This window comes from Bombina bombina, chromosome 6 (genome assembly GCF_027579735.1).
Source record: "Bombina bombina isolate aBomBom1 chromosome 6, aBomBom1.pri, whole genome shotgun sequence".
NCBI classification, from domain to species: Eukaryota; Metazoa; Chordata; class Amphibia; order Anura; family Bombinatoridae; genus Bombina; species Bombina bombina.
The window spans coordinates 1,126,576,582-1,126,597,145 of record NC_069504.1 but is presented as its reverse complement, the minus strand read 5'-3'; the positions used below and the strand labels follow the sequence as shown (position 1 = coordinate 1,126,597,145).

General features: G+C 41.5%; 1 protein-coding gene across 1 annotated transcript in view; it reads right to left on the bottom strand.

The window, feature by feature from the left end:
* Nucleotides 1-20,564, bottom strand: part of BMAL2 (basic helix-loop-helix ARNT like 2) — a 416,858-nt gene that overhangs the window by 260,947 nt on the left and 135,347 nt on the right. Inside the window, 1 exon segment of the mRNA XM_053719098.1 lies at nt 2,188-2,329. Within this exon segment, the coding sequence (XP_053575073.1) occupies nt 2,188-2,329 (142 nt within the window).

Genomic DNA, 20,564 nt, shown 5'->3' with positions numbered 1-20,564 from the left:
CGCAATAAATATTAGCATTTTGCGACCTCGCAAGCTAATTTTGCCCGCAAAATTTAATGAAAACCGTCAATTTTGAAGAAAGGATTATACCCCAGGTAAGCAAAAATAACTTCCTAAATATGTTTTCCCAATTTTGAAACTGATAGTCCTGCAAAAAGGAAATATACATAAACCTGACTCATGGCAAATATAAGTACAATACATATATTTAGAACTTTATATTAATACATAAAGTGCCAAACCATAGCTGAGGTGTCTTAAGTAATGAAAACATAATTACTGAAAGACACCCATCCACATATAGCAGATAGCCAAACCAGTACTGAAACAGTTATCAGTAGAGGTAATGGAATATGAGAGTATATCGTCGATCTGAAAAGGGAGGTAGGAGATGAATCTCTATGACCGATAACAGAGAACCTATGAAAAGATTTCCCACGAGGAAAACCATAGAATTCAATAGGTGATACTCCCTTCTGACATTCACTGTACTCTGAGAGGAATCGGGCTTCAAAATGCTGAGAAGCGCATATCACAGAGAAAATCAAGCACAAACTTACTTCACCACCTCCATAAGGAGGCAAAGTTTGTAAAACTGAATTGTGGGTATCGGTGAGTGGTGTATTTATAGGCATTTTGAGGTTTGGGAAAACTTTGCCCCTCCTGGTAGGATTATATATCCCATACGTCACTAGCTCATGGACTCTTGCCAATTACATGAAAGAGAGGGGGGGAGAGAGAAGAACAAAAGAGACAGAGGGGGAGAGAGCGAGCAAAGAGAGGGGGGAGAAAGAAGAGAGAGCAAAGATGAGGGGGGGAGAGAGAGCAAAGAAGAGGGGGAGAGAGAGAGCAAAGAGAGGGGGAGAGAGAGAGCAAAGAGAGGGGATAGAGAGCAAAGAGAGGGGGATAGAGAGCAAAGAGAGGGGGAGAGAGAGCAAAGAGAGGGGGAGAGAGAGCAAAGAGATGGGGAGAGAGAGAGAGCAATAGAGAGGGGGAGAGAGAGCAAAAGAGAGGGGGAGAGAGAGAGTGCAATAGAGAGGGGGTAGAGAGAGCAAAAGAGAGGGGAGAGAGAGAGCAAAATAGAAGGAAAAGAGAGAGAGCAAGAGAGGAGGGCAAGAGAGCAAAAGAGAGGGGGGAAAGAGGGAGCAAAAGAGAGGGGGGAGAGAGAGAGCAATAGAGAGGGTGAGAGACAGCAAAAGAGAGGGGAGAGAGAGCGCAAAAGAGAGGGGGTGAGAGAGAGAGAAAAATAGGAGGGGGAAGAGAGAGAGCAAGAGAGAGGGGGGAGAGAGAGAGCAAAAGAGAGGGGGGAGATAGAGTGAGCAAAAGAGAGGGGGGAGATGGGGAGAGAGAGAGAGAGCGCAAAAAAGAGAGGGGGGAGAGAGAGAGAGAGAGAGAGAGAGAGAGAGAGAGAGAGAGAGAGAGAGAGAGAGAGAGAGAGAGAGAGAGAGCAAAAGAGAGAGCAAAAAGAGAGGGAGGAGAGAGAGAGAGAGCGAGCAACAGAGAGGGGGAGGAGAGCAAAAGAGAGGGGGAGAGAGAGAGAGAGCAAGAGAGTTGGGATAGAGAGAGCGAGAGCAAGAGAGGTGGGATAGAGAGAGCGAGAGCAAGAGAAGTAGGATAGAGAGAGAGAGAGAGCAAAAGAGGGGGAGAGAGAGAGAGAGAGAGAGAGAGAGAAAGAAAGAGAGAGAGCCCAAAGAGAGGGGTGAGAGAGCGAGGAAATGAGAGCGGAAGAGAGCAAAAAAGAGAGGGGGGAGAGAGAAAGAGAGCAAAAAAGAGAGGGGGAGAGAGAAAGAGAGCAAAAAAGAGAGGGGGAGAGAGAAAGAGAGCAAAAAAGAGAGGGGGGAGAGAGCAAAAGAGAGGGGGGAAGAGAGCAAAAGAGAGGGGGGGAAGAGAGCAAAAGAGAGGGGGGAAGAGAGCAAAAGAGAGGGGGGAAGAGAGCAAAAGAGAGGGGGGGAAGAGAGCAAAAGAGAGGGGGGAAGAGAGCAAAAGAGAGGGGGGGAGGAGAGAGAGCGCAAGGGGTGGGGACCGCTGTACTGCACAAAATGACCCATGTACACAGGCTTTAGGACTAGTTATAAATAAGCAGCCTTTGTGCAAGAAAACAATAAAAAGTGTTTCAAGAACATAAAATCTTGAAAAGTAAAACTCCCCGACTCCCATAAAGATGAATATTGCCAAATGACTACTTACTGCACATCGGAGTCATATTTATGTTTCCTTGTAAATTCCACCACTTGAGAGGTTAGGGGCCCAGAGCTGATGGCTGACACTGGTTTAGGACCCAGAATGCTGGACACTGCAATCTGCTGATTAGTCTCCAACAGCAAAGTATCTGGGACACAAATACATCATGTAGTCAGTACTGATGCAGCCACCTTCTGTAGCACTAGTAATACAGCTGTACATCACATTTTTTTTATAAATTAATATATAGAGATGTTTCAAATAGAAAATATTTCTTCAGCTGTTATTTTTGTTGTATTGTAAGCATTTTAGGTAAAAAACATCTAACATAGTAACATAGTAGATGAGGTTGTCAAAATAAGACAGTTGAAATGTGTTATGCACCAACAGGGGACATTATTCATACACAAACATATACAGTATATAAATACACACTATATATAGTATACACATACAGTATTTACATACACACAATATATATCGTATACACATACAGTATTTATATATATATATATATATAGTATACACATACGTATTTACATACACACACACACATATACTGTATAAAGTATACACATACAGTATATACATACAGTATTTACATACACATATATATATTATATATTATATATATATATATATATATATATAGTATACACATACAGTATTTTACACACAAACATATATAGTATACACATACAGTACATACACACACACACACATATATATATATATATATATATATATATATATATATATATATATATATATATATACACACACAGGGAGTGCAGAATTATTAGGCAAATGAGTATTTTGACCACATCATCCTCTTTATGCATGTTGTCTTACTCCAAAGCTGTATAGGCTCGAAAGCCTACTACCAATTAAGCATATTAGGTGATGTGCATCTCTGTAATGAGAAGGGGTGTGGTCTAATGACATCAACACCCTATATCAGGTGTGCATAATTATTAGGCAACTTCCTTTCCTTTGGCAAAATGGGTCAAAAGAAGGACTTGACAGGCTCAGAAAAGTCAAAAATAGTGAGATATCTTGCAGAGGATGCAGCACTCTTAAAATTGCAAATCTTCTGAAGCGTGATCATCGAACAATCAAGCGTTTCATTCAAAATAGTCAACAGGGTCGCAAGAAGCGTGTGGAAAACCCAAGGCGCAAAATAACTGCCCATGAACTGAGAAAAGTCAAGCGTGCAGCTGCCAAGATGCCACTTGCCACCAGTTTGGCCATATTTCAGAGCTGCAACATCACTGGAGTGCCCAAAAGCACAAGTTGTGCAATACTCAGAGACATGGCCAAGGTAAGAAAGGCTGAAAGACGACCACCACTGAACAAGAACACACAAGCTGAAACGTCAAGACTGGGCCAAGAAATATCTCAAGACTGATTTTTCTAAGGTTTTATGGACTGATGAAATGAGAGTGAGTCTTGATGGGCCAGATGGATGGGCCCGTGGCTGGATTGGTAAAGGGCAGAGAGCTCCAGTCCGACCCAGACGCCAGCAAGGTGGAGGTGGAGTACTGGTTTGGGCTGGTATCATCAAAGATGAGCTTGTGGGGCCTTTCGGGTTGAGGATGGAGTCAAGCTAAACTCCCAGTCCTACTGCCAGTTTCTGGAAGACACCTTCTTCAAGCGAGTGGTACAGGAAGAAGTCTGCATCCTTCAAGAAAAAACATGATTTTCATGCAGGACAATGCTCCATCACACGCGTCCAAGTACTCCACAGCGTGGCTGGCAAGAAAGGGTATAAAAGAAGAAAATCTAATGACATGGCCTCCTTGTTCACCTGATCTGAACCCCATTGAGAACCTGTGGTCCATCATCAAATGTGAGATTTACAAGGAGGGAAAACAGTACACCTCTCTGAACAGTGTCTGGGAGGCTGTGGTTGCTGCTGCACGCAATGTTGATGGTGAACAGATCAAAACACTGACAGAATCCATGGATGGCAGGCTTTTGAGTGTCCTTGCAAAGAAAGGTGGCTATATTGGTCACTGATTTGTTTTTGTTTTGTTTTTGAATGTCAGAAATGTATATTTGTGAATGTTGAGATGTTATATTGGTTTCACTGGTAAAAATAAATAATTGAAATGGGTATATATTTGTTTTTTTGTTAAGTTGCCTAATAATTATGCACAGTAATAGTCACCTGCACACACAGATATCCCCCCTAAAATAGCTATAACTAAAAACAAACTAAAAACTACTTCCAAAACTATTCAGCTTTGATATTAATGAGTTTTTTGGGTTCATTGAGAACATGGTTGTTGTTCAATAATAAAATTAATCCTCAAAAATACAACTTGCCTAATAATTCTGCACTCCCTGTATATATATATATATATATATATATATATATATATTAGTATACACATACAGTATTTCACACACACACATATATAGTATTACACATACAGTATTTACATACACACACATATATATAGTATACACATACAGCATTTACATACACACACACACATATATATATTATATACATACAGTATTTACATACACACATATATAGTATACACATACAGTATTTACATACACACATATATAGTATATACATACAGTATTTACATACACACATACAGTATTTACATACACACATATATAGTATACACATACAGTATTTACACACACACATATATAGTATATACATACAGTATTTACATACACACATATATAGTATATACATACAGTATTTACATACACACATATATAGTATATACATACAGTATTTACACACACACATATATAGTATACACATACAGTATTTATACACCACACATATATAGTATACACATATAGTATTTACATACACACATATATAGTAACTGTATACACATTCAGTATTTACACACATATATAGTATACACAATAAAAATGAAGTGTACCCTGCGCAAATGAGAATACCTCTAGCTCTCCTCAGTGGGTTCCCTAGTGCAGTGATTCGCAACCTTTTTTTGCCGTGGCACACTTTTTTACATTAAAAAATCCTGCGGCACACCACCATCCCAAAATTTTACAAAATCACACATTGTAGCCTAATACAGGATATATATACAGTATATATATATATATATATATATATATATATATATATATACACACACTGTACTGTGCTGTCATGCTATGCCTCCTACAAACTTTACTTGACATATTGACATTCATTCACAAACAATCATAATGATTGTCTGTGAATGAATGTCAATGTCATGGTTGTAAATTATGTCTGATGAGCCTGTCACATACCTCCCAATATTAAAAAATTTGAAAGAGGGACACCCCCGCACTGTTGTCAGTCTGCCGCGGCACACCTGAGGATCTCTCACGGCACACTAGTTGAAAAACACTGCTCTAGTGAGCCCCAGAAAAATCTAAACGAAAAGAGAATTGAGGGAGCGCCAAAAAGGCTGAGGTAGATAAGTAAGTAAAATATACACTTTAATCAATAATATGTAGTACATATAATATCTAGTATCTAATACAATAAAATACATGGATCCATGTCTACGGCTAAAAACAATAAAAATTCAGAATGAAGTAAGCAGTAGATCTTGGTAAAATAGGTAATTTCACAATAAAATGAGCAATTACACAAAAATGAACAGTCTAGCAGTTGTCTGGCATAATTAGTATGTGATAGTGGTCAAAGTCAATCCTGGAAAGGATGATAAGTGATAATTATAACCAGGGATAGGCACGAGCCAAGGCTGTGGCGGACATTTTCTAAAGTAAAGACCTTTAGTGAAGGACACCAAGGTACATTTACAATTAAAACTATTATTTTATATTGCTGAATTTTATTATACAGATGCAGATACCACTGATCCTATAACCAGCCCTTTTCTGGCTATACACATGTGCCAGTGTCACTACTGTGTCATTATATAGAGCTGGGTGTTATTATACTGATGCAGATACCACTGATCCTATAACCAGCCCTCCTCTGGCTATACCCATGTGCCAGTGTCACTTCTGTGTCTTTGTATAGAGCTGGGTGTTATTATACTGATGCAGATACCACTGATCCTATAACCAGCCCTCCTCTGGCTATACCCATGTGCCAGTGTCACTTCTGTGTCTTTGTATAGAGCTGGGTGTTATTATACTGATGTAGATACCACTGATCCTATAACCAGCCCTCCTCTGGCTATACCATGTGCCAGTGTTACTACTGTGTCATTATATAGTGCTGGGTGTTATTATACTGATGCAGATACCACCGATTCTATAACCAGCCCTCCTCTGGCTATACCATGTGCCAGTGTCACTACTGTGTCATTATATAGCGCTGGGTGTTATTATTATACTGATGCAGATACCACTGATCCTATAACCAGCCCTCCTCTGGCTATACCCATGTGCCAGTGTCACTACTGTGTCATTATATGGTGCTGGGTGTTATTACACTGATGCAGATACCACTGATCCTATAACCAGCCCTCCTCTGGCTATACCCATGTGCCAGTGTCACTACTTTGTCATTATATAGTGCTGGGTGTTATTATATGGATGCAGATACCACTGACCCTATAACCAGCCCTCCTCTGGCTATACCCATGTGCCAGTGTCACTACTGTGTCATTATATAGTGCTGGGTGTTATTATACTGATGCAGATACCACTGATCCTATAACCAGCCCTTGCCTGGCTATACGCATGTGCCAGTGTCACTACTGTGTCATTATATAGTGCTGGGTGTTATACTGATGCAGATACCACTGATCCTATAACCAGCCCTTGTCTGACTATACGCATGTGCCAGTGTCACTACTGTGTCATTATATAGTGCTGGGTGTTATTATACTGATGCAGATACTACTGATCCTATAACCAGCCCTTGTCTGGCTATACGCATGTACCAGTGTCACTACTGTGTCATTATATAGCGCTGGGTATTATTATACTGATGCAGATACCACTGACCCTATAACCAGCCCTCCTCTGGCTATACCCATGTGCCAGTGTCACTACTGTGTCATTATATAGTGCTGGGTGCTATTATACTGATGCAGATACTACTGATCCTATAACCAGCCCTCCTCTGGCTATACCCATGTGCCAGTGTCACTACTGTGTCTTTGTATAGAGCTGAGTGTTATTATACTGATGCAGATACCACTGACCCTATAACCAGCCCTTGTCTGACTATACGCATGTGCCAGTGTCACTACTGTGTCATTATATAGAGCTGGGTGTTATTATACTGATGCAGATACCACTGATCCTATAACCAGCCCTCCTCTGGCTATACCCATGTGCCAGTGTCACTACTGTGTCATTATATAGCGCTGGGTGTTCTTATACTGATGCAGATACCACTGACCCTATAACCAACCCTTGTATGGTTATACGCATGTGCCAGTGTCACTTCTGTGTCTTTGTATAGAGCTGGGTGTTATTATACTGATGCAGATACCACTGACCCTATAACCAGCCCTCCTCTGGCTATACCCATGTGCCAGTGTCACTACTGTGTCATTATATAGCGCTGGGTGTTATTATACTGATGCAGATACCACTGACCCTATAAACAACCCTTGTATGGTTATACGCATGTGCCAGTGTCACTTCTGTGTCTTTGTATAGAGCTGGGTGTTATTATACTGATGCAGATACCACTGATCCTATAACCAGCCCTCCTCTGGCTATATGCATGTGCCAGTGTCACTACTGTGTCATTATATAGCGCTGGGTGTTATTATACTGATGCAGATACCACTGACCCTATAACCAGCCCTTGTCTGGCTATACGCATGTGCCAGTGTCACTACTGTGTATTTTTATAGAGCTGGGTGTTATTATACTGATGCAGATACCACTGACCCTATAACCAGCCCTCCTCTGACTATACCCATGTGCCAGTGTCACTACTGTGTCATTGTATAGAGCTGGGTGTTATTATACTGATGCAAATACCACTGACCCTATAACCAGCCCTCCTCTGGCTATATGCATGTGCCAGTGTCACTACTGTGTCATTGTATAGAGCTGGGTGTTATTATACTGATGCAGATACCACTGATCCTATAACCAGCCCTCCTCTGGCTATACCCATGTGCCAGTGTCACTACTTTGTCATTATATAGTGCTGGGTGTTATTATACGGATGCAGATACCACTGACCCTATAACCAGCCCTCCTCTGGCTACACCGATGTGCCAGTGTCACTACTGTGTCATTATATAGCGCTGGGTGTTATTATACTGATGCAGATACCACTGATCCTATAACCAGCCCTCCCTCTAGCTATACCCATGTGCCAGTGTCACTACTGTGTCATTATATAGCGCTGGGTGTTATACTGATGCAGATACCACTGATCCTATAACCAGCCCTCCTCTGGCTATACACATGTGTCAGTGTCACTACTGTGTCATTATATAGTGCTGGGTGTTATTATACTGATGCAGACACCACTGATCCTATAACCAGCTCTCCTCTGGCTATACCCATGTGCCAGTGTCACTACTGTGTCATTATATAGTGCTGGGTGTTATTATACTGATGCAGATACCACTGATCCTATAACCAGCCCTCCTCTGGCTATACACATGTGTCAGTGTCACTACTGTGTCATTATATAGTGCTGGGTGTTATTATACTGATGCAGACACCACTGATCCTATAACCAGCCCTCCTCTGGCTATACGCATGTGCCAGTGTTACTACTGTGTCATTATATAGCGCTGGGTGTTATTATACTGATGCAGATACCACTGACCCTATAACCAGCCCTTGTCTGGCTATACGCATTTGCCAGTGTCACTTCTGTGTCTTTGTATAGAGCTGGGTGTTATTATACAGATGCAGAAGAAACACATCCAGTATTTCACTCAGGCTTTATTTATTCCATAACTTATCACCCAATATCGCTAGCAGTCTCTTTACAAGCCACTAACTTTATTCACACTACATATCTTTTTTTATTCCTATTATTTAATCAGAAAGAAAAGATATACTAAGGTTGTGATTCCCAACCTTACTATATCTTTTCTTTCTATTTAAATACTACTTATAATAAACCTCAGGTGCTGGTTAAAGTGCTTTACCTTTACACAGTGGCAGCTTGCTTCTTGAATCTTCCCTCTCTCTCTGTCTCACTCAGAGTCATTTTCTGGTACTAAGCGGCATCATGTGTGAGTGGCCACAACCCTGCAAAACATGGCGCCGCATGTGTTAAGGAGGAGTCAGGACCAGTATTCATCTGTCTTACTCCTCCCTCCCCACAGCAAAATGGGCAGCGGACACTGCAAGGGCCAGTCACGGACACCAGTGTCCGTGTACGGACACCTTGCCTATCCCTGATTATAATGTTCAGATTGTCCAAAGTTCAATGTGTCGGTGTCAATACAAGTTCATCCAAAATCATAAGTGAAGTAAAAATCCAATGTGTCAGTGTTGATACAAATAATTCCAAAGTCGCACGTGGGAAAAAAATGGAAAAAATTAAAAAATGAAAAAGTGAAAAAATCTTAGTGTTCAAAAAAGAAAAAAAGAAAATAAAATAAAATTAAAATGATCTTAGTGTTCAAAAAATTAAAAATATTAAAAATATAATAATAGATCTAAGTGTTCAGAAAAATACCATCAAATAAAATAGTTTGGGGGGCGGAGCTAGCTGCCATACCAAACAGACGTACTATGTGTGAGCTCCGTGTATTATAAACGATAGAAGTCGAATTTAGGCACTAAAGTTACTCTTTTTTCGGGACACATAACCCCCCTGGAGACTGGAGGGACATTGGCCTTCTGGAAGGGAGCCGACCAAGATTAAGAAGCACTTTCTGCAATCCCTAGTTCCATCTCATCATGGCGACCGCGACTTATATTACTTTGTTGGAACTTGAAACCCTCCTATACTCGCATTTTGAGACAGTATCTAGAGTATGGGATATCAAAGTTGAGAACCTGCGTAACATGGCAAGACCTTGTATTACTCCGGCAGGTAAAACTAACAAGCCAACACTATCTAGAAGCAGCACTCAAAAAGAGCTGGGCAAAGCGCTGCAAGATCTGGTGAAACCGCCATTGGAAGTTGCTGATTTTCCTGCTAGCTCTGGGTGTACAAGAAGTGCCACGGAGGAGCATAAGCTACCATTGAACAGCGGTACTGAAGGGGCTTTCCGGTCTGTTTCCCGCAGCTCCAAGGCATTAGAAGAGAAGTCGCAGGCAGTCAGCCTTCCCAGCCCTCTAATGGTGGCCATTGCAGGAACGGAACAGACTGCTGCATCGCCGGATCATAGTAGCAGTGACAAACTTACCCCTGATTCAAGTGCCGGGATGCAGCGGCTTGGTGTCCGGGTGGCATTGGAAGAGGCGGTGCCTTTCAAGCTTGGAGATGTTGCCACGCTGCAGCGATCCCTGTGCAGGCAGGAGCTAAGTGCTTGCCGTGTTGTGCTACTACTGCTGGATGTGGGTAGTCAGCCCCACTCGATCGTGCGGAGACACTCAGAATGGGGTGCAGGCCCAAATTGCAGTTGCATCATCCTAGATCTCCTAAAGGCAATGACGAATGAACTGGGACTCTACAGATTCTTCAGGGTCGGTGTTGGTTAGTGGGTGAGGCCGTCTCTCTTGGTTGAGGGGCTCAGAGATGGGCACATACCTAAGAACACTACTGACGCCAAGTACCCACCTTCAGTTTACTGACTGGTCTGTTTTCTCATGTGCACAAGAGACATTTTAAGTTTATAGAATATGGGCCTGACTGAAATATGGATTAGATTCTGCTGCAGCTAATTGCTTAGTTTGGCAAAAAGTACTTTCTGTGAAGTGCAGACAGGGAACTGGTTGAAGCTTGGGACTGTGTCCATAGGACTGAGTTTCAGCCACCATTCCTTCACAAGATTGTTTGCTTGTTAGTATGATAGTGTTACCTCTTGCCATATATAATGTGATATGTTATGAAGTCCCAAAAGCCTGATGCTCGTTTTCGATATCTGGGCGCATACTTTTGCACTTAGCAGGAGGGTAGCAGTATTGTTGCCTAGACATCATGCTGATGTAAGCTTTCCAAACAATTGTCTAATTAGGCATTCCTCATTATAAATACAGTCCCCATTTATTGCTTTGGAGCCCTCTTTCCTTTAGTTGGGAAGTTGGAGCGCTTAGTTTGAATATTGGCTCAGCAGGGAGAGCTTAATAGTTTACACTATAGGTGTATGCCTCCTCCCCAGGTACACTTATTTCTATATACAGATTCGCTCTGTCAGCGGCCGAGATAGGGTGATCTGTCCATGCTTTTCCCCCCTTATTGATACAGCACACTACTGATATTATATGAGGCTGTGGTTCTCCACTAGGGGTCAGGCTGCTGAAATAGGGGTTGCTTGCCAGGGGTGGAAGCTTTATTTGCAATTTTGATTGATTGACTGTTCTTATGTTAACTTACAATGCTACATTAACCTGCTAATAGTGTCAATGGCACAATATACATGCTCTTCATTTTATTGTTTACAATTATTGTTACAGCTTTAAAATGTATGCTTGGTCAAGGTACTGCCCTACGGTGTATTCATGGGGCCAAATATATTTAGGATGCCGAAATTAATTGAACCCCTATATTCTATAAAGTAGATGCCTAAGGTCAGATAGAGGCCAAAATATAAAAAGGAGGTGGGGAAGTGCTTAGACCTTTTTCAAGTTGATGTGGTTCAGCTTTGGGCACCATATGACTTTTTTATGCGAATGCTCGCCAGTCGCTACATGCGCATAACAGCAGGGGACACTGCTTAAAGCTCTCGCCCTCCACCCCCCTTCCCTCCCCCCCCCCCCCCCCCTCCCCCCCTTCCCTCTCCCCCCCCTCCCCCCCCTTCCCTCTCCCTTCCTTCCCTCTCCCCCCCCCTCTTCCCTCTCCTCCCTTCCCTCTCCCTCCCCCCCTTCCCTCTCCCCCTCCCTTCCCTCTCCCTCCTTTCCCCCCCCTTTTCACTCTCTCTCCTCCCCCCACCTCCCCCCCACACTTTTAGAGTTATCTGGCTATTTTATAATGCTGCAGATGTGTTCTTTGGGACAGGGATAGGTTGTATATAAGGGAGTCTAGGCTGCATATAACTACATAATTTCATATATTGCCACAAAACCTCCTACCGATGTTCAGTTAAAAAACTAAAAGAAATAGCCGAAAGGGGCTTTAGTCTATTCAGAGAGGGGGTAAGTTAAGTGCAGCTTATTGTGTAGCTATTGTATCCCTAATCATATATTATATGTCACTGCAGAGTTTTCCTTAATCTAGAGGTCCAAAACAGGACCACTACAATTTAGAAGCAGTGTCTGCTCCGACAACATCTGCAGCGACCTTACCTATGTACCCCCCCTCCCCCCCCCCCCCCCAAAACCCTCCGCAATTTCCGGCAGAAGTAGGGAGTCTCTGCCCTTCTCTCTACCACATATATAACCCTCCTATGTTTTGCGCACAGCTGTGGACGGCTTTGGAGAAGCCTCTTTATGGTTGGGAGGTTCATGCATTGAAATTGTAGGTATTATAAAGTTTGTGGACTATATCAAGGACAAAAACAAGCCTGCATAGGTTATGATTTGGTCATTGTAATTAGGCTTATTCTATGTTAGTCGTTTTACTCTGTGTTATTTGTCCTCCTGAGAATGTACTTTGATAAAATGGGGTAATATACATGGCTAACCAAGGCGCCTTTTGCTTACGATATACTTAAATTCTACAGCTGTGCAGACATGTTTGTTTGGACCCAAAATATAAATCTTGATGTATGTCAAATGGGCATGTTGCCATGATGTTTCTTTTAGAAATTGAATTTTTGTTTGCCATTTTACCTCAATAAAAATTACTTTTAAAAAAAAAAAAAATAGTTTGGTGATTTCCAGGTCCCTTTAGATGACCATATAGTATCAGTGAATAGATGAGAGTACAATAGTATAAAAACAATATTGAAATAAAAAACCTGTGAAAAAAAAGAAAAAAAAACAAATTTGCAGAGTATATCAACGGTTAAGTTTATATATAGGTTATTTGCTTACTTGATTCTGTCGACGCGTTTCAGCCTAAAACTAGGCCTTTATCAAGACCTTTATCAAGCATTTTTCTGAATACTTAGATCTATTATTATAATTATAATTTATTTTTTATTTTGTGTAACAGTGTTTTTTATTTTGTGTAAACTTAGTTGTTATTTTTTTGTAACTTAGTAATTCTTTATTGTAGATTTAAATAACTTGAGTAGGGTTAGGTTTTTAGAAATGTAATATATAGTTAATTTAATTGTTAGTTTAATGTAATTTTAGTATAATAGTTAGGGTAGGTTAATTAATAGTATAATATAGTTTAATGTAATTTTAGGATAATAGTTAGGGTAGGTTAATTAGTAGTTTAATATAGTTTAACTTAATTCTAAAGGTAAGTTTAAATTTATTATAAGATAGGGATGAGTTAATATTTAATGTAAAGTTAGCGGGTTGTTAGGTTTAGGGGTTAATAGCTTAATTTAGTTTATGACGATGTGGGGGGCTGGCGGTTTAGGGGTTAATACATTTATTTAGTTGCAGAGGGGTCCGGGAGCGGGGGGAAAGGGGTTAATAACTTTATTAGAGTTGCGGTGGGCTCCGGGAGCGGAGGGATAGGGGTTAATAATTTTATTTAGTTGCAGAGGGCTCCGGGGAGCGGCGGGATAGGGGTTAATAACTTTATTTAGGTTGCGTCGGGGTCCGGGAGCGGCGGGATAGGGGTTAATAACTTTATTTAGGTTGCGGCGGGGTCCGGGAGCGGCGGGATAGGGGTTAAACATTTTAGTATAGTGGTGGTGTTGTTATGGAGAAAAGGGTTGAGATATAAGGGGAGAAGTGTTGAGGACCTTGTATGTCAGAGTCAGGATTTTGTGTTTAATTCTGGAGGTTGGAGGAAGCCAGTGAAGGGACTGGCAGACGAAGAGTGACGTGTTAGGAAGATCAGTCTGTCAGAGGCATTCATTATTGATTGTAGAGGAGATAGAAGGCAACTAGGGAGACCAGAGAGGATGGAGTTGCAATAGTCATGACAGAAAATTATGAGAGAGTGGATTAAAATCTTAGTTGTGTCTTGTGGAAGGACGTTGCAAATTTTGGAGATGTTTTTAAAGTTGAATACTGCAGGAATTGGACAAAGACTGGATGTGGGGAGTGAAAGAAAGATCTGTGTCAAGTGTGAAATGGACGTGAGTGCATTTTTGTACTACATTAGTATCAGTCATTATGACTTTGGTGAACTACTTCTTTTGCCTTTCTGCCACCTCAAAAGTGTTGAAATTCATCACCCCAACACATGCTTGTCTAGGGTAATTGACATGCCCTGCTCAGCAGGTGGCAACATATGGAATAAGATTGCTGTGAAATAATACAATATTTATTTTTTTGGAAATACAATTTACAATGTCAAAAATAAATGCTAGTTCCCATTTTGTGATGTCACAGCAAGTCAGTTCAGCAGTTTGCCTTGACATGTAGACAAATGGTCAATAACCCCAGCATATCTCAAGTAAACTTTTAACATGTATCATGTAACATGGCTTAACATGCCTAAAGTGAATATTCTCATTTGCATCATACAAAACTATACAGAGGAGTATTTATTTATTTATTTTCTTTGGGGCAAATAATGCAGCCATCAAAGACATAGCATTGTACAGTTGTTAGATCATATAGCAATATCTAATAATGCTAATTAAGCTGAAGGTCCATATTGCACCTGAAAAGCGATAGCAAATATAATTTTGAACAACCCTCATTTTACCCTCAAAACAAATGAGGCCACTTTTGGACTTCTTAGATTAGAAAATACTGGTTAACATGTCAAGGTATATGTAAGGTTAACAAATATATATTTTAATCATATATTTTTAAGGTTAATAAATATGTATATATATATATATATATATATATATATATATATATATATATATATATATATATATATATATATATATATATATATATATATATATATCAGAATTTATGTTTACCTGATAAATTTCTTTCTCCTACGGTGTATCCGGTCCACGGCTTCATCCTTACTTGTGGGGATATTCTCTTCCCCTACAGGAAGTGGCAAAGAGAGCACACAGCAGAGCTGTCCATATAGCTCCCCTCAGGCTCCGCCCCCCCAGTCATTCGACCGACGGTTAGGAGAAAAAGGAGAACCATAAGGTGCAGTGGTGACTGTAGTTTACAAAACATAAATTTAAACCTGACCAAAAAGCCAGGGCGGGCCGTAGACTGGATACACCGTAGGAGAAAGAAATTTATCAGGTAAACATAAATTCTGTTTTCTCCTACATTGGTGTATCCGGTCCACGGCTTCATCCTTACTTGTGGGAACCAATACCAAAGCTTTAGGACACGGATGAAGGGAGGGAACAAGTCAGGTAACCTAAACGGAAGGCACCACTGCTTGCAAAACCTTTCTCCCAAAAATAGCCTCCGAAGAAGCAAAAGTAATGAGTTTGTAAAATTTGGCAAACGCATGCAGTGAAGACCAAGTCGCTGCCTTACAAATCTGTTCAACAGAAGCCTAATTCTTGGAAGCCCATGTGGAAGCCACAGCTCTAGTAGAGTGAGCTGTAATTCGTTCAGGAGGCTGCCTTCCAGCAGTCTCATAAGCCAACCGGATGATGCTTTTCAGCCAGAAAGACAGAGAGGTCGCAGTCGCCTTTTGACTTCTCCTCTTGCCAGAATAGACGACAAACAAGGACGATGTTTGTCTGAAGCCTTTAGTTGCTTTTAGATAAAACTTTAAAGCACGAACCCCATCAAGATGGTGTAACAGACGTTCCTTGTTAGAAACTGGATTAGGACACAGAGAAGGAACAACTATTTCCTGGTTGATATTCTTATTGGAAACCACTTTTGGAAGAAAACCAGGTTTGGTACGTAAAACGACCTTATCTGTATGAAACACCAGATAGGGTGAATTACACTGCAAAGCAGACAATTCAGAAACTCTTCTAGCAGAAGAAATAGCTACAAAAAGACAAAACTTTCCAAGATAGTAACTTAATATCTATGGAATGTAGAGGTTCAAACGGAACCCCTTGAAGAACTGAAAGAACTAAATTTAGACTCCATGGAGGAGCCACAGGTCTGTAGACAGGCTTGATTCTGACTAAAGCCTGTACAAACCCTGAATATCTGGCATGGCTGCCAGACGCTTCTGTAACCAAACAGACAGAGCAGATATCTGTCCCTTAAAAGAACTAGCTGACAGACCTTTCTCCAATCCTTCTTGGAGAAAAGATAGTATCCTTGGAATCCTAATCTTACTCCATGAGTAACCCTTGGATTCGCACCAGCAAGATATTTCCGCCATATCTTATGGTAAATTTTCCTGGTGACAGGCTTTCTAGCCTGGATCAGAGTATCTATAACTGATTCCGAAAACCCACGTTTAGCTAGAATCAAGCGTTCAATCTCCAAGCAGTCAGTTGCAGAGAAACTAGGTTTGGATGTTCGAATCGACCTTGAATTAGAAGGTCCTGCCTCAAAGGCAGCTTCCATGGTGGAACCGATGACATATTCACCAGGTCTGCATACCAAGTCCTGCGTGGTCACGCAGGAGCTATTAGAATTACTGAAGCCTTCTCCTGCTTGATACTGGCTACTAGCCGGGGGAGAAGGGGAAACGGTGGAAAGACATAAGCTAGATTGAACGACCAAGGCGCTACTAAGGTATCTACCAATGTCGCCTTGGGATCCCTGGACCTGGACCCGTAACGTGTAACTTTGAAGTTCTGACGTGACGCCATCAGATCCAGATCTGTAATGCCCCATAGCTGGGTCAGCTGAGCAAAAAACCTCCGGGTGGGAGTTCCCACTCCCCCGGATGGAAAGTCTGAAGACTCAGATAATCCGCTTCCCAGTTGTCCACTCCTGGGATGTGAATTGCTGATAGATGGCAGGAGTGATCCTCTGCCCATTTGATGATCTTGGATACCTCCCTCATCACCAGGGAACTCTTTGTTCCCCCCTGATGATTGATGTACGCAACAGTCGTCAAGTTGTCCGACTGAAAACTGATGAATTTGGCCTCCGCTAGTTGAGGCCATGCCTGGAGCGCATTGAATATTGCTCTCAATTCCAAAATGTTTATCGGGAGAAGAAATTCTTCCCGAGACCATAGACCCTGAACCTTCAGGGACTTCCAGACCGTGCCCCAGCCTAAGAGGCTGGCGTCGGTCGTGACAATGATCCACTCCGGTCTTCGGAAACTCATTCCCTGAGACAGGTGATCTTGAGACAAACACCCGAGGAGTGAGTCTCTGGTTTGCTGGTCCATTTGAATCTGGGGAGAAAAATCTGCATAATCCCCATTTCATTGTTTGAGCATGCACAGTTGCAATGGTCTTAAATGAATTCGAGCAAAAGGAACCACGTCCATTGCCGCAACCATTAGTCCTGTTACCTCCATGCACTGAGCTATGGAGGGTTGAGGAATGGATTGAAGAACTCGACAAGTGTTCAAAAGTTTTAGTTTCCTGACCTCTGTCAGAAAGATTTTCATTTCTACCGAGTCTATTATTGTTCCCAGGAAGGGAACCCTTGTGAACGGGGACAGAGAACTTTTTTCTATGTTCACCTTCCACCCGTGAGACCTTAGAAAGGCTAGAACAATGTCCGTATGAGCCATTGCTTTGTGAAAAGACGACGCCTGTATTAAATGTCGTTTAGTTAAGGTGCTACTGCAATGCCCCTTGGCCTTAGCACCGCTAGAAGGGACCCTAGCACCTTTGTGAAAATTCTCTGAGCAGTGGCCAATCCGAAGGGAAGAGCCACGAACTGGTAATCCGAATGGTTTCCATTTGGAATGATGGAACTCTGAGTAATTGGTCTAGGATCTTTAAATCCAGAATTGGCCTGAAAGTTCCTTCCTTTTTGGGAACTACGAACAGGTTTGAGTAAAATCCCAGTCCTTGTTCTGCTGTTGGAACTGGGTTTATCACTCCCATTTTTAAAAGGTACTCTACGCAATGTAAGAATGCCCGTCTCTCTATCTGGTCTAAAGATAAGCGAGACAAGTGGAACCTTCCCCTTGGAGGAAGGTCCTTGAATTCTAGAAGATACCCCTGAGAGACAATTTCTAGTGCCCAGGGGTCCGGAACATCTCTTGCCCAGGCCTGAGCAAAGAGAGAAAATCTGCCCCCTACTAGATCCGGTCCCGGATCGGGGGCTACCCCTTCATGCTGTCTTGGTAGCAGCAGCAGGTTTTTTGGCCTGTTTACCCTTGTTCCAGCCTTGCAATGGTTTCCATGCTGGTTTGGGCTGGGGTGCGTTACCCTCTTGCCTAGTGGCTGTAGAGGTAGAAGCCGGTCTGTTCCTGAAATTGCGAAAGGAACGAAAATTAGACTTATTTTTAACTTCGAAAGGTCTATCCTGTGGAAGGGCATGGCCTTTTCCCCCAGTGATATCTGAAATAATTTCTTTCAACTCTGGCCCGAATAGGGTCTTACCTTGAAAGGAATATTAAACAATTTTGTTTTGGACGACACATCCGCCGACCACGATTTTAGTCAAATCGCTCTACGTGCCACTATTGCGAAACCAGAATTTTTCGCCGCTAATTTAGCTAACTGAAAAGCGGCATCTGTTATGAAAGAATTAGCCAACTTCAGGGCGTGAATTCTATCCATGACTTCATCCTAAGAAGTCTCCTTCTGGAGCGAGTTTTCTAATTCCTCAAACCAAAAAGCAGCTGCAGTGGTTACAGGAATAATGCAAGAAATTGGTTGAAGAAGAAAACCTTGTTGAACAAAAATTTTCTTAAATAAACCTAATTTTTTATCCATAGGATCTTTGAAAGCGCCACTGTCTTCTATTGGTATAGTTGTGCGCTTAGCTAGCTTTGAAACTGCCCCCTCTACCTTAGGGACCGTCTGCCACGCGTCCCTTCTGGGGTCAACAATGGAGAACATATTCTTAAATATAGGAGGGGGAACAAAAGGTACACCTGGTTTCTCCCACTCCTTATTCACTATATCCGCCACCCTCTTAGGTATCGGAAACGCATCAGTGTGTACTGGGACCTCTAAGAATTTATCCATTTTACACAATTTTTCTGGGACCACCAAAGGGTCACAATCATCAAGAGTAGCCAGGACCTCCTTAAGTAGAGCGCGGAGGTGTTCTAGCTTAAATTTAAATGCTATGGTATCAGGCTCTGCCTGCTGAGAAACTTTTCCTGTGTCAGAAATTTCTCCCTCAGACAGGCCCTCCCTCACCGCCAAGTCAGATTGATGTGAGGGCACTACAGATAAATTATCCTCTGCGTCTGCTTGTTCATTATCTGTATTTAAAACTGAGCAATCACGCTTCCTAGGAAACCTGGCAGTTTGGATAAAAATGCTGCGATAGAATTATCCATTACTGCTGCTAACTGTTGCATAGTAATCGCAATTGGTGCGCTAGATGTACTGGGCATCGCCTGCGCGGGCATAGCTGGTGTTGACGCAGAAGGAGAGGAAAGCAAGCTATTTTCACTACCTTCAGCTAAAGAATCATCTTGGGCTATATTTTTAAGTGCGATTGTACTGTCCTTAAGCTGTTTGGACGCTATGGCACACTTCACACATAAATTTAATGGGGGAACCACCTTGGCCTTTGGACATACAGAACATAGGCTATCTGAAGACTCAGACATGTTTAACAGACTTAAACAGAACTATAATGCAATAAAAATGATTTTTGACAAAAACGTTACTGTCTCTTTAAATAATAAAAAAACACACTTTTTTACTGAAATATCAAAAAACCATGAAATAAACATCCGATTTTAATGAAATTTTCACCACAGAGTCTTAATGCTTTGAAAAGATTGCACACACATTTTCAGATCAATTAACCCCTTAATGCACACTTTTTTACTGAAACATCAAAAAAACCATGAAATAAACATCCGATTTTAATGAAATTTTCACCACAGAGTCTTAATGCTTTGAAAAGATTGCACACACATTTTCAGATCAATTAACCCCTTAATGCACACTTTTTTACTGAAACATCAAAAAAACCATGAAATAAACATCCGATTTTAATGAAATTTTCACCACAGAGTCTTAATGCTTTGAAAAGATTGCACACAAATTTTCAGATCAATTAACCCCTTAATGCCCAAACCGGAGCTAATAACAGTTATTAACCAGTTAACACACTACAGTACTAGCCACAGCTTCTCACTGTAGCCTTTACCTTCATTAGGGATTATTTTAGCAGGAAATAAGCCTCCCTGGAGTCTTTTATGATGCCTCTTGACTCCTCACATGAAGCTGCATGGATTGCCTAGGCAAAAACAACTGCACAATTTAGGCCTAAAAATTAGGTCTCCTCCCTCTTCATTCTAGAGTGGAGGGGCCTTTCTGACTAGA